This window comes from Diorhabda sublineata, chromosome 4 (assembly GCF_026230105.1).
Source record: "Diorhabda sublineata isolate icDioSubl1.1 chromosome 4, icDioSubl1.1, whole genome shotgun sequence".
NCBI classification, from domain to species: domain Eukaryota; kingdom Metazoa; phylum Arthropoda; class Insecta; order Coleoptera; family Chrysomelidae; genus Diorhabda; species Diorhabda sublineata.
The window spans coordinates 7516026-7538058 of NC_079477.1; the positions used below are offsets into that span (position 1 = coordinate 7516026).

The 22033-nt window shown below is 31.2% G+C and overlaps 1 protein-coding gene across 3 annotated transcripts; it reads right to left on the reverse strand.

The window, feature by feature from the left end:
* Positions 1-1393: 1393 nt before the first annotated feature.
* On the reverse strand, positions 1394-21999 carry LOC130442442 (uncharacterized). Of its 3 annotated transcripts, XM_056776559.1 has the most exons (9): positions 21643-21974; positions 20313-20395; positions 9778-9923; positions 7105-7218; positions 4872-5085; positions 4741-4814; positions 4115-4428; positions 2857-2941; positions 1394-1674 (listed from the first exon to the last, which is right to left on the reverse strand). In XM_056776559.1, the coding sequence occupies exons 3-9, from the start codon at positions 9916-9918 to the stop codon at positions 1516-1518; spliced, it is 1101 nt and encodes a 366-aa protein (XP_056632537.1). In that variant the 5' UTR covers positions 9919-9923; positions 20313-20395; positions 21643-21974; the 3' UTR covers positions 1394-1515. The 3 variants fall into 3 exon arrangements, with proteins under 3 accessions (XP_056632537.1, XP_056632536.1, XP_056632535.1); XM_056776558.1 differs by lacking the exon at positions 20313-20395 and having other exon boundaries at positions 21643-21999; XM_056776557.1 differs by lacking the exons at positions 20313-20395; positions 21643-21974 and having other exon boundaries at positions 1405-1674; positions 9778-12005.
* Between the last annotated feature and the right edge of the window lie 34 nt (positions 22000-22033).

Consider the following 22033-nt stretch of genomic DNA (forward strand, 5'->3'; position numbering starts at 1 on the left):
TTGAACACGTAAGGTTTGGTGTGTGACTCTGTTTGCTTAGTGGACAGTATTTTGTTTGTTGCTGTGATGTATTATGATTGATTGATTGATCTATTTATATGAGTAGAACTGAACGAATGCGATAACTCAAATTTATTTTCCTTCTATGAGGGCTGCTACTTAAATTCTGACATTGTCATCATGAAGTTTTAACTATGTTGGAATTTCTGGAACCGTTAGTTATATTCATACTGTATATACTGTTTACACCACCACTATACCAACGCTCACAATTACACTGCCTGACGCGCGTTTCGATATCCAAGTTATCGTTTTCAGACACAGTTTACCTTCAATCTCTGAAGTTGGTAACTTGGTTATCGAAAAGCGCGTCAGACAGTATAATTGGGAGTGTTGGTGTAATGGTGGTGTGAACACTGTGTGCAGCATCATGAAGTTTGACATTTTTAATGATGAACGTATCAGAACGTGTTTTCATACGAGTGCTTCTTTTGTTTACAGATACTTGAAACATTCATCTTGGTCAAAAAATGGAATTAAATCACAAATATTCTCGTGCGATGATTTTCTATTATTTTCAATGTAAATTAAACCAACAGCTTCGACTTTTGGTATGAAAAACCATCTCAAGCCACCGTGCTTCGCTGATTTTCCGAATTCAATCGTGGTCGCTCTCCGCTACACATTCAATATTGCATGAACATCTGACTGTCAAAAAGTTTTTTCGCGTTGAATACTGCATAGTTTGACAATCGCTTAAAAAAGCTCGTGTTGATTGTCGCAAAGAAATACTGGAAAAATTCAATAGCGGTACTTCAAAAGACGTCTATAACAAGCATTTTTTGTCAAATATCAGAGAAACCAATCGCAAAAGACGAATCATTCTCCATCACGCGAGCTCTCACAAATCAAATCAAACAAAAGTTTTTGAACAGACAAAACATGGAATTGATGAGTTATCTGCCTTAGAGTCCTTGTTTTCCACCTAATGATTTCTCCTTATTCCCCAGATCAAAAATAAATTGTAGGATCAACGTTTTTCTACATCTGAATAAGCGTTTGATGCGTTCAAATCTTGGAAGTACTTCAATCGGAATGGAAAAAGCGCTTCGACAATTGGTTCAAACGCATACAAGGGAGAATATTTTCAAAAACCGTAAAACCATATCCAACTATAAATATTTTTTTTTCATTTGTCTATCTCAAAACTGAAATAGCAACCCTCGTTTACATTTATACTTCCTGTTTACTACCTCTTCCTTATACTAGATGTCAAGCTTCTGTCCCGTTAACCCCAGAGACTTGGCTATTGAAAATATACACCATAGGTGGGTATATAAACATTAACACACACTTAACATTGAGAGTTAGTGCTTCCTAATAAAAACACAAATTAAGCTTGCGAATTTATATATTTCTAACATATTATATATAATGTATTGTGAACATGCATCAAATAATGCTGTAATCAGTTTATTCTTGTTTTCAAAATATTCCTAGCATCGTTTATTACTATCAATGGACAGGTATAGGTGTCATTTTTGGATAAAGCATATTGTCCAAACAATGTTTCCTGATCTCTGGTAGTGGTGCTCCATTTCCAGGTCTACCCCAAAATCCAGTCCAAGTTGAGAAGTGTTTCTTACAAATTTCATCCTCCTTGTTTTTCATTTCCTAAGAAATAATAAACTGGTTAACTCTTGGTATCTAAAGTATGTAAAGTAAACGCAAGTATGGATGGTATTTTTCGTATTATCAAGATACTTGATGAATATTGTGCAATCCATGAAGAAATTGTTCATACTGGAATGAAATATCTTATTTTCAGTACTAGTACTAGTTACAGTAGCTTAAATGAACTGAATATTTTTGGCATCCGCTAAACAACGGCATTACCACTTACTTAATAAGCCTCTAATGTAGAATTTAGAGATCTGACAACATTGCATTTCAAACAAGCAACTATTTACTGAAGATAAATCTAACCTAAACATAATCGAATTTTGATAATTAATATTTTGAAAATAAAAAACATTTTGTTTAAGTGAGGTATTTAATTGAGGTTATTGCACTTATGGATAGTAAAAAGATGTGTGCTGCTTTTACACCTTCAAATATAACTTAGAAGTAAAATAAGTGTTCTTAAGCCAACAAAATACACTACTTAGCGTCTTCATATCGCCAAGGGACTCTATAACAACGTTGGTGCAATTGTCTCTCAATCACCCTATGAACTGGCATAGAAATATTTGTATTTTTCTTCGTAATTATTCATTTTTCGAAAATGTGAAAACATTCATATTGATCATGTATGCTGGTTAAAAACACATAATAAAAATTGATTTGTGTCAACGGTCGAATAGAGATTTTTATAGGTATGATATTATTAGGTATGTTACACTTGTAATAAAATATCAATAGTTGAAAAAATAAAAGCAAAATAGATCAAGTAAGAGGTGATATTTCAAAGCTGATGAAGCATTTTCCACACCCTGAACATACATACTCCCATTCCATAATGTCTGCAATTTCTTGCTAAATTTCAAGATAGCGTTTTGTTTCACATTCACTTCAAGTTGGCTTTAGTATCGTTGGTGTCTATTCATAAGTTTCTGTTGATTGACACCCCAATGAGTTACTTTTCATCATTTGCGTAATAGTCCAGGTCTGCCCTGGCTTCATGCATACTGCTTACTTACATACTTAAAACATGATTAGTTCGTTTTCGTTTGATTCATTATAAATGAGAGCAACGGTATTGTTAACGCAAAGAATATCAAAAATAAAGATCGAAAGATTCAATAAGTACATAATCTTAATACCACCATTTGCTTTTAGATTAATAAATAATATTACCTTCATTTTTTGTTTTTTGTACATCATTTGCTCTGCCAAAACTTTCAAATAGGCAGACCCTTCCCTACTCCATATACCTGGGTTCCTACAAAAAAATATATATATATATAAATATATATATATATATATATATATATATATATATATATATATAACGTGATTTATAATTAAAATGATGAATTGTGAGTATAGAAATAAGTACGGTAGATCAAGGAGAAAATTTCTATTTTCTGGAACATATTGTTTTATGTGTATGACTTGTTAATTTCGGATTATATCTACAAAATTGTTTAATTTGCCTTAAAAATTAATTCTTTGTCAACAGATCGATCAATAAGTACTGAAAAGATGAAGAATTCTATAACATTAATCTTTAAAAATGTCTAAATCTAACAAAATTTTGAACCCAATCACTACTTCTTACATTCGTGTCTTCCTACATTCGTGTCTTCCTTGAGAGTAATGCAATCAAACTAACTCTCATTCAAATTTTCTAGGTAAGTTTTCTGCAACGATTCATCTTTGGGTTTTATTTCAAAGATAAATTCCCTATTTGATTGATATTTTTGATTGATTATTCAAAGGCAAGGAATCACTATGGAGCCAGATCTGGAGAATATAGAGAAGGTGAAAAAGCAATTTCAAATTCAGTTCAATCAATTTGACCCTCATTGTCGTGAGGATAGAAAATTTTTTAAGTCGTTTCTCACTACTTCAATCGGTAAGGTACAGTAAAAGTCACTGTTAATAGTTTTCTTTCTTTTGTACCATCGACGATTCCAATCCAACCCTCAACAACAATTTTCAAGCTAAAACTTTATCTCAATGGTATGTTTTTCTGGTCAAAAAACAAGTCACTTTATCCTTTTTTTTTTTAAACTCGGAGACATTTATAATTTATTTTGCACAGGATATTTCGTTTTTCAAATGTCAATTCCAGTTTAGTCATTAATAATCGATATTTATTCATTGAAGATCCTTCTACATCAATTAAAATTATTTTCAATAAAACAATAGAAAACCATTTTGAAACCGTAACAGCATCAAAAACGCTTTTCGATTTTTAGGTATCGTGAAGTGTATCTACGGGAATATAAAATCAGCCAAAGTAGCTAATTTAAAATTGTAGTCCAAAATTTGACACATGTCATTTGAAAGATGTTACTTCAAGAAAAACATATAAAACTGTGATGACCTCTCTTCATCAAACCTGGGACTTATTGACCAATTTTAAAATTATTAGGAAAAAAATTATTACATATTGCCCATTTTCTTCTCTGAAGTAATATCCGAACTACACAATGGAATTTTTGGTGGATAATTTCTGTCTTTTGCTAACAGTGTTACCAACTCTACACCTTCGTCCTTATTTTCAGATAAGGGAGAGAGTTTTCTGTTTCTTCCAACAGGAATGAAATTTCTTCTAGGATATGCTATGGGATCCAACCTCAAAGAAGGTTTACAAGATGTTATATTACAAATGTAATTCGGTTTATTGCCATTTATTTTTTTGAAATTGGGTTTCGTGGATTCCTTTCCAAGATTTTTCAGTGTGGTTTCGTCAGACCAACCCTAAAAAATAAATGTCATTTTACCGATTCTGTTTGTTTAAAAAATTTCACAAAATAAAAAAATAAGGATTAAATATATATTAAAATTAATGCGGAAAAATAAATGTATGAAATCTATTCAAAATTGTTTCAAATTATAAATGGAGCTACACAAAAAGTGTAGCATACCATTGATTTCAAAAATTGTTGACCTATTCTATTAGGTTTTCTCCAAAGCTTTCCACCAGGTCCAGGTCTTCCCCAAGGAGAAGCTTTTAAAAACTTCAAAAATGTTTTACATACACAATATCACTTCCTTTAGTATCCCACTTACTTGTTCCTGATGAAAACGTATATTATCGGTTTTCTCCTGTTTTTCTTTTTGCTTTTTCTCTGCTACTAATTTATCTGCGAATAAAATCCCATTCTTATTCAGTAGATTAAGTTATTGTATGTGAGTCTTACCTAATTCTTTCTTATATTCTTGCTGCTGTTCTTTGTTAGTTTTATATCTAAGAGTATTATCTACGCATCTCCTGAGATCTTTACTTCCGAATTGAAATCTAAGAACTGGATCTTCGCATGTTCTTGTAATTTTCTTTCCGTTACTAAAAATCGGTGCACCCCCGCCTCCAATTGGTCTATTAATATCTGAACTTCCACCAACATAACGTTTTGCCTTAAATTGATTTCACATTTTCAAATTTGTACGGTGGTTTAGAATGATAATAAATAGAAAATAGTGTCAAAAAAAATAAACACAAACAACGTTACATTGATCTCAGAAGTGGGATTTAAATAGTGACATAAACATGGCCAAGAGACTAAGTAACCTGAAAGTGACGTAACTGAAAGCCGAACTGGAGAAGTGGTACTGGCAAGTGACGGATTTGATCCAGAAACTTATATATTCAAAAACGAGTCCTCCATCTTGATCTTGGCAATTTAGACTGAAAAACGATAATTCTGTCAATATATCGAGCATGAAGGACGATATTTCAACTATGAAAAATGATATTTAGGCCGATATAGACAAAAATATTTTAAATGTAGAGAATGATATTTCGACCAATATTGACGACAAGATTTCCACCATGAAGAATGATATTTCGACTATTAAGAACGATTTTACGGCTAATATCGACGAGAAGGTTTCGATCACGAAGAGCGACATTTCCGCTGAAATTTTATCATTGAAAACCGACGTCGCAAACAAAATGTCCTCTCTCAAATCGGATATCGACAACAAAATGACAACGATGGATAAGAAAATCAAGGAGTTTGAATGAAAGATCGCGAATTCGATAGCAGAAGATATTCTAGTAGAAGAGAAGAAGATCGAACATACAGTTCGAATGATAGCGCACAAAACTGTGAGTGAGACTTTAACTTAAAATTTTATTTCATTGCAAATTTGAAAACTTTTCGATAAAATAAAACATTTCTTCGTAGAAGACTGTTTGTAACAAGCAGAAAGTGATCCCACCCAGCTTGATAGTATTATTACGGGTGATGAAAGTTTCATCAGTAAGACTCCGATAGTCAGCAGTGGTGAACTACTTGAGAGACTATTTGATAGACTTTGAAAAAGGTGAGCTAACTGTGCCCAGAAATCGCCATCAATTGGGTACTACACCTCGACAACCAACCCTGCGTTAACTGTTTTTAGCTTCCAAAAAGCTTCCTATTTAGGTTATTCGAAAACTAAGTTCCAAATATTCGTAGCTAATTCAATATCGCATGTGCTATTTCAAAATGTTTAAAGCAATCGATCAGCAGTAGAAATTCATAGACAAATAAGCGACGTGTTTGACTAAAATAGTGGTAAAATCTGTAAGTAAATGACATATTTCAAGGACGACGTGATGATTGATGAATCACATCGACCATCGATGGTCATAGATGATTTGGTCAATACCGAAGATTCCTGAAGATCGGCGATTCACAATTCTCAATTTAACATTTGAATTTCCAAGCGAGTAGAAAAATTACACAGAATCGTTCCCGAAATGTAATTTCGCAAATTGTTTGCACATTGAGATTCCGGGCTGCGGAGCACAAAGTGCAGAATGGATTTCTCATAATACCTAAGAAAATAAACGTCACTCAATGGAATGCAATCATACAAGATCATCCTCTTAAGGTCATGCATACAATTTCAACAGGCAAGATATTGTTGGTCGAGTTTATGCTGCAAGAGGCAACAATAAGCAGCTGTTTACGGCGCTACTCTAACAAAAATTAATCTTGTAAAACTGAATAAACGATGTGGTCTCTTGACGTCTGGAGTTTTGTTGCTACGTGAGAATGCGAGCCATTTTCACCCAAAATCTGATCAAATCTTTTGGATCGGAACAGATATACCACCCATCATTCAAACTTATCACCGAGTGATTTGCACTTACTCAGCTACCTAATAGCGTTTTGTTTGAAAAAATGTCATTTAGTGAGCATAACTCTTCTCCCAAATACTGATTCTAGAAATTCTTATATTAATAAATCTAGACAAAATCTAGTCGCTAAAATACGCCATAATACAAATAGAAAATATATAATAATTGTGGGAGCATTACAAAAAAGTTATTAAATTTCAATTTAACAAATTATCTACAGCAAATTATTTTCACACAAAAAACGATATTCACTTATTTTTCACCAGGACTGTGTCAAAATGCGGTGATTAATTAGGATTACTTACATTCATATATTCTTTATTCGGAAATAATTCATCTAGTCTAATATTTCTTAAACCTCTCGGTCTAGCATCAGTACCTTTACCCCACGGCCAGTAAGTATCCATCATATTACGGATCTAAAATTATTTGTTTTTTCTTAAACTCTAATTATAGTTACATAAGATTTATTTCTAGAGTAATTTACTCCTTTATTTCAATAAATCACTAAGTCATGGGTTCAAATAGAACAGGTAACAACAATAAATTTATAAAACATAAATATATATGTATAACTGTAGACGGTGGATTGAATTCATTTATTTACTTATCAATATTTCAATATACTACAGAATAAATTTTTACTTCTAAACAAACAGTATTTTTAAAAGCCCCCATTTGCATATATTCGTAGAAAATCGACCCTTCATATACATATTCCTGATAGGTGTTAATATTTCTCAATATGATTCCTAATCAGAATTTTGATGAAAGAAAACACATGAAAAAGTTACCTGCAAGGTGGGTGCTGTGTTTCCTTAATGCTGATCAAAATATCGCCCACATTAAAATTCCATTTAAGGCTTGGATATCGCTTAGATAACAAGAAAATTTTCCGTCAATATGTGACAATAGGCGATAGATACATAATAGCTCAAAGTTTAAGATGATTAGGCATACTAAAAGGATGCTGATAAACCAATTTGCAGAAAAGGCCATTGATAATGGAGTAGTAGGTACAAGAAGAAGAGGAAGACCAAAGAAACACACAATTATACCCAAATAACAAATATATTGTCAAAACAATGATCTTCGCCCAAGGAACGTGCTTTCAAGCTACATCCGTTTTTTCACAATCACAGCCACAGTTTTCTGTGATTTCTAAAAAGTAATCTTTTTCAATTATTTTGAAAAAGAAATAACGATATTATTTTCATTTTGCTTATACAATTGGGTGCTAACCTTTTTTCCATCTCGACAATACACCTGCTTATTGATACTCTACTGTTAACATTATTCTCTACTTCCATTTTCACCTGATCTAACTCTCTCCGATTAATTTACCACACTTAAACAAATGGCTTGATTGATTTCAAATTTATTAAGAGACCCTGGCAGATGCAAACGTATATTTTTAATCGTCTCCTACACTACTAGCGTTTATAGAGGTTGACCGAATAAAATAGTGTAGAGACAACTTCTTCTCGTGCAACGATCCTTGTCGGTTTGATGCCCGAATCAAAGAACTTTGAATGAGACGAAGTTCGAATACGAAGACTATACTACTCGGCTCATGTCAGTTTGCTTAGTTGTGTTATAATAAGCAAGAATGCATGATGCAAGAGTAGCTGTCAGTTTAACGTACATGTTGCCAAGTGTGCAAACACTAAGAGACTGAGCTCCTTGCGATGTTGCACGATCACGAACTTGCGCTTAGAACTTCGTGGAGACCATCATCAAAGAGTCAGAGCGCGTAGTGTAGTGGGCATTTGTTATTATTGGCACTAGTTATTGTGATTTAATAAATATATTCATCATTAAATTATTATTATTTCCACTCGTAAAATAGATAACCAAGAACATACAACAGATAAATATATTAATAAGCATAATATCCATATCACGACGATTGATAACAAAATATTAATTATTACTAGATATTAGATTCAGAACACATTTTAAGAGAGCTTATAAAAAATGTATATCAAGACGTATACTGCATCGAAGATTTGCTGTACCACATCACTAGAAACTACATAGCTGCCCACTTAGTATGGGCTAGAAGCAGCATAAATAAGCATATTCCGCAGAATAGAAATATCTTTTTTACTAGTAAGTAATTGATTGTATTAACGAGACATTTAAATGTATGAAGAGGACGAAGACGTACAGCGTAGACCATAAAGGAACTGAGACATTTTAAGTACAATTTATATATCACAGACGTCGACAAGAACTAGTCCATCTATTAGAGAAATGCGTGGGAAAAATTTGATTTTTTTGGACGATTATAGTCGAACACTTCGCACAAAATACTTATGTTTGACATAGTAATATTTAGAAGACCTAACCCACCGAGTACTTATCAGGAGCCGATTATACCGATTGAGTATAGCACCAGATTTTCTATTCTAATCATTTCAATTACAAATTTTCATTTTGAGACTACAATATTGTAAACGACAACCTGTTTGTTTCATTCGATTTCTTATTATATTAAACGACTAATTATTCAACTGCTCAGTTCATACACAAAAAATGATTGTCTATTTGTAATTGAGATAAAGCTAAATAATCTGCTCAATTCGCAAACAACGAATTTATTAATTATTCTGATTTATCCAATATAAAGTGAAATAACCGTTAGCTAAACCTGAAAGATATTCAGATGATTTGATAATTCGTTATCTTTAAACGATGCTTTCGAAACCTTCGTACTAATGAAAAAATTCTAAATGATTAATGAAAGCATTTCAAGCAGCTTGAGAGATTTTATTCTATTTAATTTTAGCAGTATTTGAGTGTCAATGTACGATAAAGAATGGCACTAAAGAACACTCATTATAAAGATTTACAAATTTTGCGAATATTAAGAAATCAACACCTACTTCAAATGATTTCATTGATTTATATTCTAGTAAGAGACACATTGAATTGAGTATTACTTTTAACTGATATTTGGTCGTCATTATTTATACCTCTTTTTGTTCTTGTATCTTTCTTCTTAATTCAAATTCCTTCTGTTTTTTCCATAAATCTAATCCTTCTTTGATGCTACGTTCTTCAAATGCTTTCTGTTCCATCTTTCTACTTGTCTGTACTGATTCATTTACCATCATGATAACTAAAAAATAATTGGCAAAATACGCAGAAAAATAATCAATAAATTTCTGTACGATTATGTTTAGAAAGTATTCAATTTCGACTTTAAAGAGAAATTTTAACAAAAATGATCTAAAAACAACCAAAGCTCACATGAGCAAAAATAAAATGAAATATGACTCAGATTGTAGCATCCAAAAAGATTCTAGTGCTACCATAGCCACCCTCTTTGTCGAATCTACTGCCTTGTTATTCTTTCTCTTTCACAAATTCAAATATTGCAACAGAAACGTATTTTCAATGGATCAAGAATATCCAAACAACTGAGACGAAAATGCCGTCAGAGATTCGAATCAAAGACTAAAGTGTTAATTTTCAAACCTCGTATTTCTTCAATACTTAGCACAAATATGACTGCGGACTGCCTCTCGATGAAAATGAGATCATAATGTCCCGAAAATCATGGTCATCATTATTTCAGCTGGCAACATCTGCAAATTTTAATTTAATATGGAAAGTTGATAGGTAATCAAATTTAAAAGGTAGCATATGATCCACACTGTATAATATCATTCAATTTTGATTTGATTTGTAAAATAATAGAAGAATAATGACTGATAAGAAACTAATCCTCAACATCAAAAGAATTGTTTAATTTTATAACAAATATTATCTTAAATATGATCTACGTACCCTACTGTATATCTATTCACACCCAAACAAATCGTAAAGGTGTTGAACTTTATCAATGAACTAATACTGTACAACGATCTATTCAAAATGGCAAAAATTCCTTCAGTTTCAGTAACCTAATAATACGTTCTATCGGTGTCAGACACTACCAGGGATAATAACAAATGAGGTGCACTATTACTCCCACGACCCCCTTACATTTTGTCCTATTGGTTTAACTTTCGTGATGACATCCAATATGCAAAAGGATATATATAAATTTATCTGAGAAAATATGTGATATACGACAGTATAAAGTGGGTTGAATCAATAATTTTTGCATGCTAATCTTTTAAGAATATCGTTAGTACGTTCTAATATATGAGACTCAATTTAATCTAAATTCAACTGTCTGTCCTCGGTTAAATAACTTTACACCTTCCGTTGTCTACGACTGACAAAGTGGACGTAAAATGAATTCCTATCACCATCTGGTGACTATTTAAAGCTAGATTCTGTTCCAATAAAAATTTAATGATTATCAACATTATACTTGGAGTACAAAATTATGAAATACCCTCTTCTGTAATAATTGTTAATGCTAGTTATTCACAAACGGCACACTGATATATTAAGATTTTCCGTGGGATTATATACAGGGTTTTTCAAAAAAAAAAAGTCCAGGACGGAATCATCAGGACACTTTCGAACTAACGAAAATTCCGGTTTATTACATTTACATTAATTACTTTATTGGTACACTTGTTAATAAATATTATTTAAATGTTGTTAAGAAATTTCCAATTATGAGGAATCGGATAATAACAAGATTTTAATTATATACAATATTTAAATATTTTTCAATATTTGATTAAGAAAAACAGAATGAATGATATTAATTGTACAATTTTATTTATTTTGATAAATAACCATGTTATCGATGTTAATATCTAAATATTCTTGTCAGCTTTAAGAAATTGTAATTTTAAACATTTAGTCCATCACTGAAATAGGTGAAATCAATTTTCTTCTACATTTTTCCAAAGCTTCCACTAAATCATAAGCCTTTTGAGGCTTTTGTGTTTCCAAAATCTGAGGCCGATATCGAATTCATCTTTCTGGGTGATTTTGTTAACACTTTCATCAAAACCCAAGAAAAAAATTTCTTTTTTTAAATTGTATCACTTAATTTATCTCAAAAGTATTGATCGATTCCAAAACAAAGTTTTGGAAGTTTTGTAGTAAAATTGGTGTCAAATTATGTTGATAGCATTTTTTCAGTATTGGAAGATGAAGTTGTAGGAGGTTCTTCAGTATATTCAGAACCAACACAAATTTTAAAGTTACTTTGTACAGGTTTTGTATTTATGTGTGACTTTTCAGGGCAATTGCATCCGTTTTATCAATGACAATATTTTTCTAACAAATTGTACAGTATGTACTATAAAAGTCTTCGGACTATTCAATCCAGGAGGCAAAAACTAATATCCATTCAGTCTTAAAAACACATTTTTTGTATTCCCGTGCGTAAAACTTTACTTTACGCACTAGTGCGTCAATAAACATATTTTAAGTAGGTTCAATTTATACTGGTGCCATTTTTTATTTTATAACGTTATATTATATGATATAACTATGGTCAAAATATTAATAAATATGTAATATTTTTTATAAGGAAAATTGCCGTTAAACTTTTATTTTGATCAAATTGTCGCTAGTAGAAAAAATATTGTATGCAATCCGTGTGTAAAGCCCTTGTTTCGGCACGTGTGATTGTCGAAAAAAAGCTACTTTACACACTTCAACTTAACTCAATCGAAAAAAAACAAAAATTTAACTACTGCCAAGTTCATATTTTCAAATTTTGAGCTACAATGATATAATATACCCGAGAGTACTAAAATACTTAATAATTTAACTGTCAAATAAAAATAACAGGCAGGCAAAATGTGAGTGAAATTGCTTTTTTCCATTGCGAATTGGAATTACCGTAATTGAATACATACAGTATCTAATGCAATTCAGTATGTTTGGCATTTACTGGAGACTGCAGGGTTTAGGCAAACAGAAATTAACTTGATACTTCATACAGTGAATCACCACTATAATAGAATATTATAAATCCTAGACAACAAAAAAATTCAGTTCCAAGAGCCAGATTCGGGGCTTTTCCCGGTTTTCCAGGACGTCTTTCGAATTTTAGGTTTTCCAGGATGCGTAATGTAACGTATTGTGCTTAATATACAGGGTAACATACAAGAAATGACCGATGGGGCTTCGAGTCTAGACTAGAACCTTCCTTAACCATATAAAACGAGTGCGTCGGCGTGACGTGAGTAAGTTAAGTCGAGTAATCGAAGCGATACGGTTGAAGAAGGATTTTAATTTTACAGCGAAGTAGTGATTGTGAAGGTATTTTACATTTGTTTGTGTCGTTCGCGTGCGATATCCATAATTGTTTTGTTGAATTCCATAATTTTTACAATTTTGTCACAATGTCACAATAACGTAAAGTTGTTAGTAAGTGCAGAGTTTTTCAGTCTAAATAAGAAATTGCATATTTTTTCATAGAATGGAAAGATAACCACTGTGGTTGATTTCCAATCGAATAGCTGCTGTTTGTAAGGAGTTCAATTTGAAGAAACTATGATACGAATCATAAGTCAAAATTCGATTGTTACACTGAAAAAAATAAGAATCGACACATTGTCATCTTTAAAATCTAAACTTCAAGGTCAACAATCGATGTTTACTAAAGCTAATACAGGGAGCGAAGATGCCCTGAAATCAAGTTTTATTATTGCATTAGAAATCGCGAAAAGCTCAAAACCTTTCACTAATGGTGATTTTACTAAAGACTGTATGTTGAAAGTTGCCGATGTTTTTTTCCATTTCAAAAGTCAATAATTCAAAATATTTGGCTCTCAAGAAACATTGTTGCTTCAAGAATAAATGATTTATCTCAAAATTTGGTTCTTCAACTGAAAGAGAAAATTTACAAACTTTTAACTAGCTGTTGACGAGAGCACTGATACTGTTGATACAGATCAACTGTTTTTATCCGACGCATTAACAGTAACTTTGAAATAACTGAAGAACTATTAAGGTGCGTCCCATTCACATGTACTACAACAGCAAATGATATTTATTCTGCAATTTTAGCATTTAATAGCAGATATGAACTCGACTGGAATATTCTTAGCAGCACAACTACGAATTGCGCTCCTGCCATGTCTGGCAAACATTCGGGCATTGTAACTAAATCAAAACAGAAAACATCAGGGAATTTTGTGGGATTTCACTGTATAATTCATCAGGAATCATTGGCATCCAGACATTTGAAAATGGACCATGTCATGCAGCTTATAATTGAAATTATAAATTTTAAAAGGAGCAGAGGACAGAATCACCGACAGTTCCGGCAACTTTTACAAGATTTGGACGAAAAGTTTTCTGATATCTCTGATTACACCGTAGTTCGTTGGCAAGCCAATTGATTGAGACAATGACTGGTAGTTTGATTGTGCCTTTTTGGTAGATATGAATAAACACTTGATTGATCTGAATGTAAAGCTACAGGGTAAAAATCTGATTGTCAGACAAATGTATTCATATATTCAAGCCTTTGAAACAAAGTTTAGGCTGTGGGAAAATTAGTTAAAAAATCAAACTTTGGACCATTTCCATCATTTTAAATCATTTGGCACAGCGTACCAAAAAAACAATCGTTTTGAAGGTTTTCACAAAATGAATGAAATGGAATTCCCAATTTTCAACAATCCATTCAATTTTGAAGCTTCTCAGGCACCAGTTCATTTGCAAATGGAGTTAGTAGATCTTCAATCGGACAGTATTTTGAAAGAAAAATATAATGAGATTGGATAATTACCCGGAATTAAAAAAGCATGCAGCACGCATTCTCTGCATGTTTGATAGCACAAACATCGCACAAGACTTACGAATGAACATCTCCAATCAATTCTTAAAACGAATAAGATACCTGACATCAATGAGATTGTCAAAAACAAGAGGTATCTGGATCCTCGTGCTCAACATAATTACCTACCATCTCTTATAACTTTGATATTATTTTTAACAACCGTATATTATATACTTATATAATTTAATAAATAAAATGTTATAATAATATACGTATATTTTTTTTATTTTCAATCTGGCCCACCTACGAATTGAAAATTTAATATATGGCCCTCTGCAAAATTGAGTTTAACACCCCTGCCCTACAGAATATCCTGTCTCATCAACCTATTAATAAATTGTAATAATCATTTCCTACATAGTTAGAAAAGTTTGCCTTAGCAAGGTCTTATCATAATTCATCAATTCCAGCCGTCTTACAGTTCCAATAGATGAATTTGCATGCAAAAACAGCACAAGATGGGACCTGGCATCTTTACAATTGGTACTTTAAAATCTCGTTATTGTAAAGCAACAGAAACAAAAAATTTACTATATAACTCACAAACAATACTACATAGAGCACTGATCCAACTTAGTTTTAAGAAATCACCAAATGATTAGAATAAATATCCAATACCTATTGTAGGAAAATACTATCCTCAACTTTTAAGTCACCAAATTGGATGTGTACTGGGGTACTGGTGAGAAAAGTGTGACGTAAGATCATAGATAAACTTTATATACGGAGTTTACTGTTCAATCTTCCTCTATTACATTTATAATCATTTGAAAATCTACCTACGAAAATTCACACGGATCCACACGGATATTATAGAAGAAGTTTTTGATTTATATACTTTTTTCAATCAATTCTCACTCTTAAATAATTCATTATTTCGTTATTTATTTAAAATGGACTAAAGATGGCGGACTCACAATGACACTTGACACTTTATTCTATTCTTTCGGTGTAGGCGTTGAAAGATCATATTGTAATTAAATCACAAAAAAACATATATTTATTTGGATTCAATTATCAAAGTAACATCAAATGACATGAATTATTATAGAATAAAAGATTAATTAATGTTTATTTTTAAACATATGGTGAATATGGTGAACTGTCACTATTACATCATTACATCAATATTTCAATGATTACTTTGATAGCGATTGCCTAGAAAACATTCTGTATAAATGTCAATGTCAATATTCAAATAATAGTAAATCTACTTTATAAGTTTATTAACAATTCGCAGATATTTATTGAAATGGATATGTATGAGAAAAAACATAAAAAATCAAAAAATAGTCTATTTACGGGTAATGGAGTATTCATTAGTACTGGACAAGATCCGTGCGATTGTTTGGAGGTTGATTGCCCTGGATGCTTCTATCCATGTCCTCATTGCCGTTCCCAAAAATGTGGACCTGTTTGCCGTTGTAACAGACGGTTTTATTACACAGAGAAAATATTCCTTGAGAAGAAGGAACTTATAGAATTGCTCAAGAAGCTAAAGTTGGAAGAGGAAAAGAATCTAAGAAAAATCGAAGGAAACATAAGTCAAGAGAATCTGATCGAGTAGTGAAAAAGGATTTATGTCGATTTGCTGTAAAACTACAAGTCCTATGGAAGAAAGTTGAATAGCAAGTGTAAGTGATTAAAAGAGCCACAACTTTCACAATTTTTTTACCTAACCTAAAAATTTATGTGCAAAATTCAAGTAACTCAGTTTTTGGTATTTTTATTTTCATCTATATATGTATCAAGGTACTAACGTCATACTTTTTGTCATCAAGCTGAAGATTAGTTGCCGAATCAGAAAACGAGACTTTTTTCAGAAATTGACCAGATTCAAAAATACTTGCGAAAATATTTGTAATCGAGGCGAGTAGAATACGTTATGAATGCGGCGTTTACTTACACAAATGAATAATATAATTATTTCTTTAAATTATGAAAATCTTATTTCTTTTCATATCGTAATTTTAAAAAGCTGATTGACTGCTGTCAAACATGGAGCGGGTGACAGTTCAGTTACTTCAGTGTCTAGACACTAAAAAGCGATTTCACTACCGATTTCTATCACTTTACTGCCGTTTCCGAAAAGGAATTATCACATTACATTATTTTTTTACAAAATTTGATGAAAACTGTTTGTGTCCTGAACACTATTTAATTTTTTATTTTAAATATTCAGTTTTTTACCTTATTTTAACCATATATGTAATAGTTCTATATATACAGTTCCTATAAGTGGAAGGTGAAACGAACAATATATCGTTCTCTCCCTCCTCCAAGCGCTTCAGTTAGTTCTGCGCATCTTTTACGCGCATGAAGCATGCGCAGTATAGATAGTATCTAGAACGAGAAAGAAAATAAATATTGTCGGCATCCCAATGAAGGAACGTTTTTTCCCATACCAACTGTCCATATAGGAGTGTTACATATATGATTTCAACTTATTATCTAAAAAGTACCCAACTTCCAATTCAAGTCAAACAGTTGGTGAGCTTTTTGTCGGTTGAAATAGGCATATATTTTTTGTTAGTGTGAAAAATACATATAATTATAGTAAGTTTTCTCAAAAAAAGAAAAAACATCGAAAATAAATTTGGATCCAGAAATGTTTTTGAATCATGCACAATTTTAAGCTAGTTAAATTTTTTAATTAATTATGTGTCTCAATGAAACATGAACTCTCACGTGATTGGTGTAATTGAAGTGTGCATTTTGTATTAATAACTAAAAATTATGTATATTATTGTCACACCATCAGAAAATAGACTTGAATCAACAAAATACCGACTTTTACAAATAAGCCGATACTTTCACGAGAGAATTTTCAATTGAAAATTAGAGTGAAATATTCAGTAAAAATAAATATATGAAATCAAAAAAATTAGTGTTTGGGATATGAAAGGCTAAGTACTTTGAAAAAAATTCTTAAAAAAATATAATAAAAGATAAAAATAAAAAAACAACAACTTGGTTATTTGAGTTTTTCCCATAAATTTTGAGGTTTTGTGAGAAAAGTGTGAGTACAGCTTTGTTATTTAACTATTTCCATTAGGACTAGCAATTTTAATCAAATTGAGATGAACTGCTTTTTATCCACACAGGTCTAAATCATGATATTTTGGTTTATATTGTTCACAGTTTGAAAGTTAATGAAAAATAAATGTTATAGTTACGTTTTTGTTATTTTTTATTATTATATGAATTATTATAACTATCTGCAAACTTTTATTTATTCTATCGCTTGAATATATAATAAGAAATGTAATTGAAATTTGAGAAACAATTAAGAAGCAACGGAAGTTGAGTAAACGCATAAGCAGAGCCCTAATCACAAAAAAACAATAAAAAGTATGTGTGAAAGAAAAATTAGACAGAGAAAAAGTGGGGTTGAAATATATAAAAATAAAACAAAAATATTAACATATAGCGCAGAAACAATTATAATGACAAAAAGAGAGGAAGTGAAGTTAACAATAATGGAAATCAATATGATAAAAACAATATTAGGACCAATCAAGATTGATTATATTAAATAAACAAATTATAACGCTTTCAAAACTGTCTTGGCAGTCATTTTATGCTATTACCCGTTCCAATATTCGGATATCGAAATTTATCGCAGGATTTCGTTCATTTAATCCCAATTAAACTTGAAGAAAAATAGTAAACCAAAACATATTTACGCATAGTACACGTCATCAGGGTTGAAAACGCCAAAGCAAAGCATGTAACAGAGCCGCACTCCGCACTTAAGAAATAATTCGCGGTTTCATTCAGCAGATTAATAATATGAATTATAAATAATTATGCACCATTAATATTACAGAAATATGCAATGTTGCCGTGAAGATTGACATAGATATAAAGTGAACGGCCAAAATATGGTACATATTTATTTTAAAATAAGGCATTAATAATATTCGAATTTTTTTAATGATTATTTATAGCAAGAATGCTTGCCTTGTGGATTGTATGGAAGAGTCCATCCAAACCTTATCCTTAGTATATTCATTTTAGATAGGTAGTAATTTTTGTATTCCTCATGAAATTTCTCAATTTTTCCTAGGTATTCTCGCCTCCACACAATTATTTTTGCCTTTTCTAATAATAAACTGTTCCTTCCTTGTTTTTCGTATTGAAATTTCTTTTAATAAATTATAAAATATGATCTTTTAAAATCCGGCAAGTCCTAATATTCGTCAACTACTCCCAGAACTTTATCCACTGTAGGTATGTCATTTTGAAAGAGAAAATTTTAAACAATTCTTCTGATGGAGCTCCTGTCGAAATCAACAATTGAATTTAATTTTTTTTCTTCTTGGATACTTTTTTGGGTCGGCCACTAAATGATCAGCTCCTACTCCCTAAATATTTGTCATTTTGGAAATTATGTCACAATCTTGTCATAATTTTCTTGCATTTCATTTTTATAAAATTCACAATCATTTGCTAGTGTTAAATGAAGCTTTTTAGCTCTCTTCTTAGACAGAATAAACCTAATGCCAACATCTTCATCATCTGTCTCCATGCCAAACACGCCTTTCCCACGTCGCTTTTTATTTTTATTATATTATGGTGCAACTAATATGGACTGATGCCGCGACGTGTTTCTTCTAGGATGCTCACGTGCTGATCACCCACTGATCATTATTTTGGTTAAGTTAAATTTTTTGCGATCTCTTTCGAAATACTGATAAAGGGATGACCTTTACATCCTTATTTTTGTTTGTAGCTCTCCAGCGTCTACCAAATCGAACTTAATTAATATTCCTTCCTTTAACCGTTTCCATAACAAAACTATCATCACCCAGTAATAACATCTAGCATATTTTTTCTATTTTGTACATATCCCCTATTAATATTATATTAAATAGCAATGGAATTGTTTGTCAAATTAATTTTAGTTTTTTAGATTTTTGAATAATATCACTTCAAAGTAGTTTTGCTTAATAATTTTTAAGAGATTGATAAAAATTATTAAGAAAAACTAATTTTAAAACAGAAAAGACCTAAAACCAAGAACATTTGGCATGAATGATATCAAATACTTATACATCCGACTTCGATTATTGACGGTTCAAAACCAAATCGTGAACGAAATCAAATTGTGTGATTGGATTTCACCAGACCGAGATCGGATCGCAAATGAACTGTAATCGACCTTATAGTGTGGATCCAACCTTAATGTCCGTTTGATTCACCTCAATGCTCTTTTATACATGCATAAAATTTAACGAGTACTTCTTATATAAGTAATATATATAAATGAATCGTAAATTCCTTAAATTAAGGCAAATATGCAATAACAATGATAGTAGATAAATATACAATTCAGCCATATCTCTGCGCTAGTTTTGTCGATGCTCTTAAAAATAACTAAAATTTTTTTACCACTGTACTATTAATAGTGAATTTTGATGTAGCGTCTATGTGTCACTTTGGTGGCCGGTTGACGATGATAATGTTGAATTTTTTTCAGTACGCTCAAGAATGGAGGTCAATATAAGTTAAAACTAGAAATTTTCAAATGAAAATACAAACGCGTGAAGGTACCTGATGGAATATAGAATTGAATAGAATATAGAATTAAATGAAATTAGTTGAATCATTAAGTCGTTTTCCAAGAGTTTAACCATTAGTATTTGTATTAATCTCAATTCTTACAATGTACAATTATCCAAGAATACGAGGTATGATAATTAACTAAATTATTTCATTGAAAACAAACTTCAAAGGTATCGAAAAACTTAAATTAATCTCATTCGAAGGATTCCTATCGGGTAGCATTGTACTTACTCACGAATTGTATCTCGGCCGTTCCTGGTCCCTAATTGATTCATTTGCACTCTTGAATCGCTCATATTGATGATTAACAATATCTGAAGTTAGTAAATCATCAACATAGACAAATTTTAGACAAAACTTTGTTGATAATAAATGCTTACAACAATTAACAATATCTGAAGTTAGTAAATCATCAACATACACAAATTTTAGACAAAACTTTGTTGATAATAAATGCTTGCAACAATCACCGCAAATGCCAAACGACTATAATGCAGACTTCAATCACCGTTCCGATATACATTTTATACTTTCGCGCTCCCCTCGTTTTTTGGCTCTAGAAAATCGTAAAAATCGGTCGATTTCGATGATTTTTTTTAAATCTTCGTTTTTACGACGGATTTATGAAAAAATATGGGAATAAAAAAATTTAAAACTTATATTGGTTAGGTTAGGGGGTGTGCTAAAAATTCAGAACAATTGTTCACATTTGGTCTGCATATCAAACATCCCACCTACGCCTCTCGCCCCACTTCCAATTCTCTCTAAACAGTCAACCTTGTAAGATACCAGTTTTGCAAACGATTATATGTGAGAAAAGGTCAATTTTAAGAGATACTGTTATTATTTTTGATTGTAAAAACATGATAAATCAACATTTTTGTATAAATTTTTTTTCAATTTTTTCATTTTTTGTGTATATTACGAAAAAAAATATAACAAGTTCATTCGATTATTTGAAAAAGAGTTATCAACAATTATACGTGAATGAGTGCATTTTCATGAACAATTAAAGCCCTGAAATAATATGGTTTCAGTTTTTTTCCCATATTTTTTTTCGTAAATTCGCCGTAAAGTCGAAGATTTTAAAACAAAATTCATCTAAATCGCATGATTTTTCGATTTTCTAAAGACAAAAAACAAGGGGATTACGAAAATATAAAATTACCTATATTTCTTTAAACCAATAACTTTTCACACTAGCTCTGTAAATATGAATAAAAACGAAAAACGTCAAAGGATTATTTTTGTATAAAATTGAAAGATCTACAGCTTTTTTTAGACGTTTCTTAGTATCACTGTTTTTTCAAAATATAAAAAACATTTCTATCAATTCTTTTCACCCAAACGCAAAAAAATACCCGACGCACCTACTTCGGATACTTCAAAGTAACTTATATGAAAATGCAAGAAGTTGCCTAGAAATCACATATGAAAACCTATTTTCTTGGTCTATACTGCTACTGCTCGTAGCTAACAATCAAATTATTCCATTAGCGGTTTCAAATTTTTGAAAATTGTCAATTGTTTAAAGTGATATTGCATTTACTCCTCTACGTACGTGTGATTTGTTTCACATTCTTCTAATGGTAATTGTTAATTATCAACACAAATTTATTTACAGTTTCAATATAAAGATTTTGTATCCTAACGAATAATTATGCCCTAATTTCACTTTTATATTTAATCGTCCGTCAATTTCCAATCTATCTATACACCAAAAGTGTCATTTTAATGAAAACTGATGCTTGAAGTAGAATCTAATGAAGTGTTACATTGTCTAACGTAACAATTTGAGACGCCTTGTACAATTTAAAAGTCCACCCATACATATATGATTTAATTACATCGTCTCAAGCTTCACAATTCTCGTATACTTTTCTCTCGCACAATATATCTGCAAAAGTAGATATAAACTATTTAGAAACGTAAAACTAGTATTTTCTAAATAA

Excerpts from the sequence above, each read along its gene's own strand:
- LOC130442442 (XM_056776558.1), bottom strand. The coding sequence starts at position 9,918 with ATGATGGTAAATGAATCAGTACAGACAAGTAGAAAGATGGAACAGAAA. Across the intron at positions 7,219-9,777 it reads AGATACAAGAACAAAAAGAG|ATCCGTAATATGATGGATAC; the intron begins GTATAAATAATG and ends AAATAATTTTAG. Across the intron at positions 5,086-7,104 it reads CGAATAAAGAATATATGAAT|GCAAAACGTTATGTTGGTGG; the intron begins GTAAGTAATCCT and ends AATCAATTTAAG.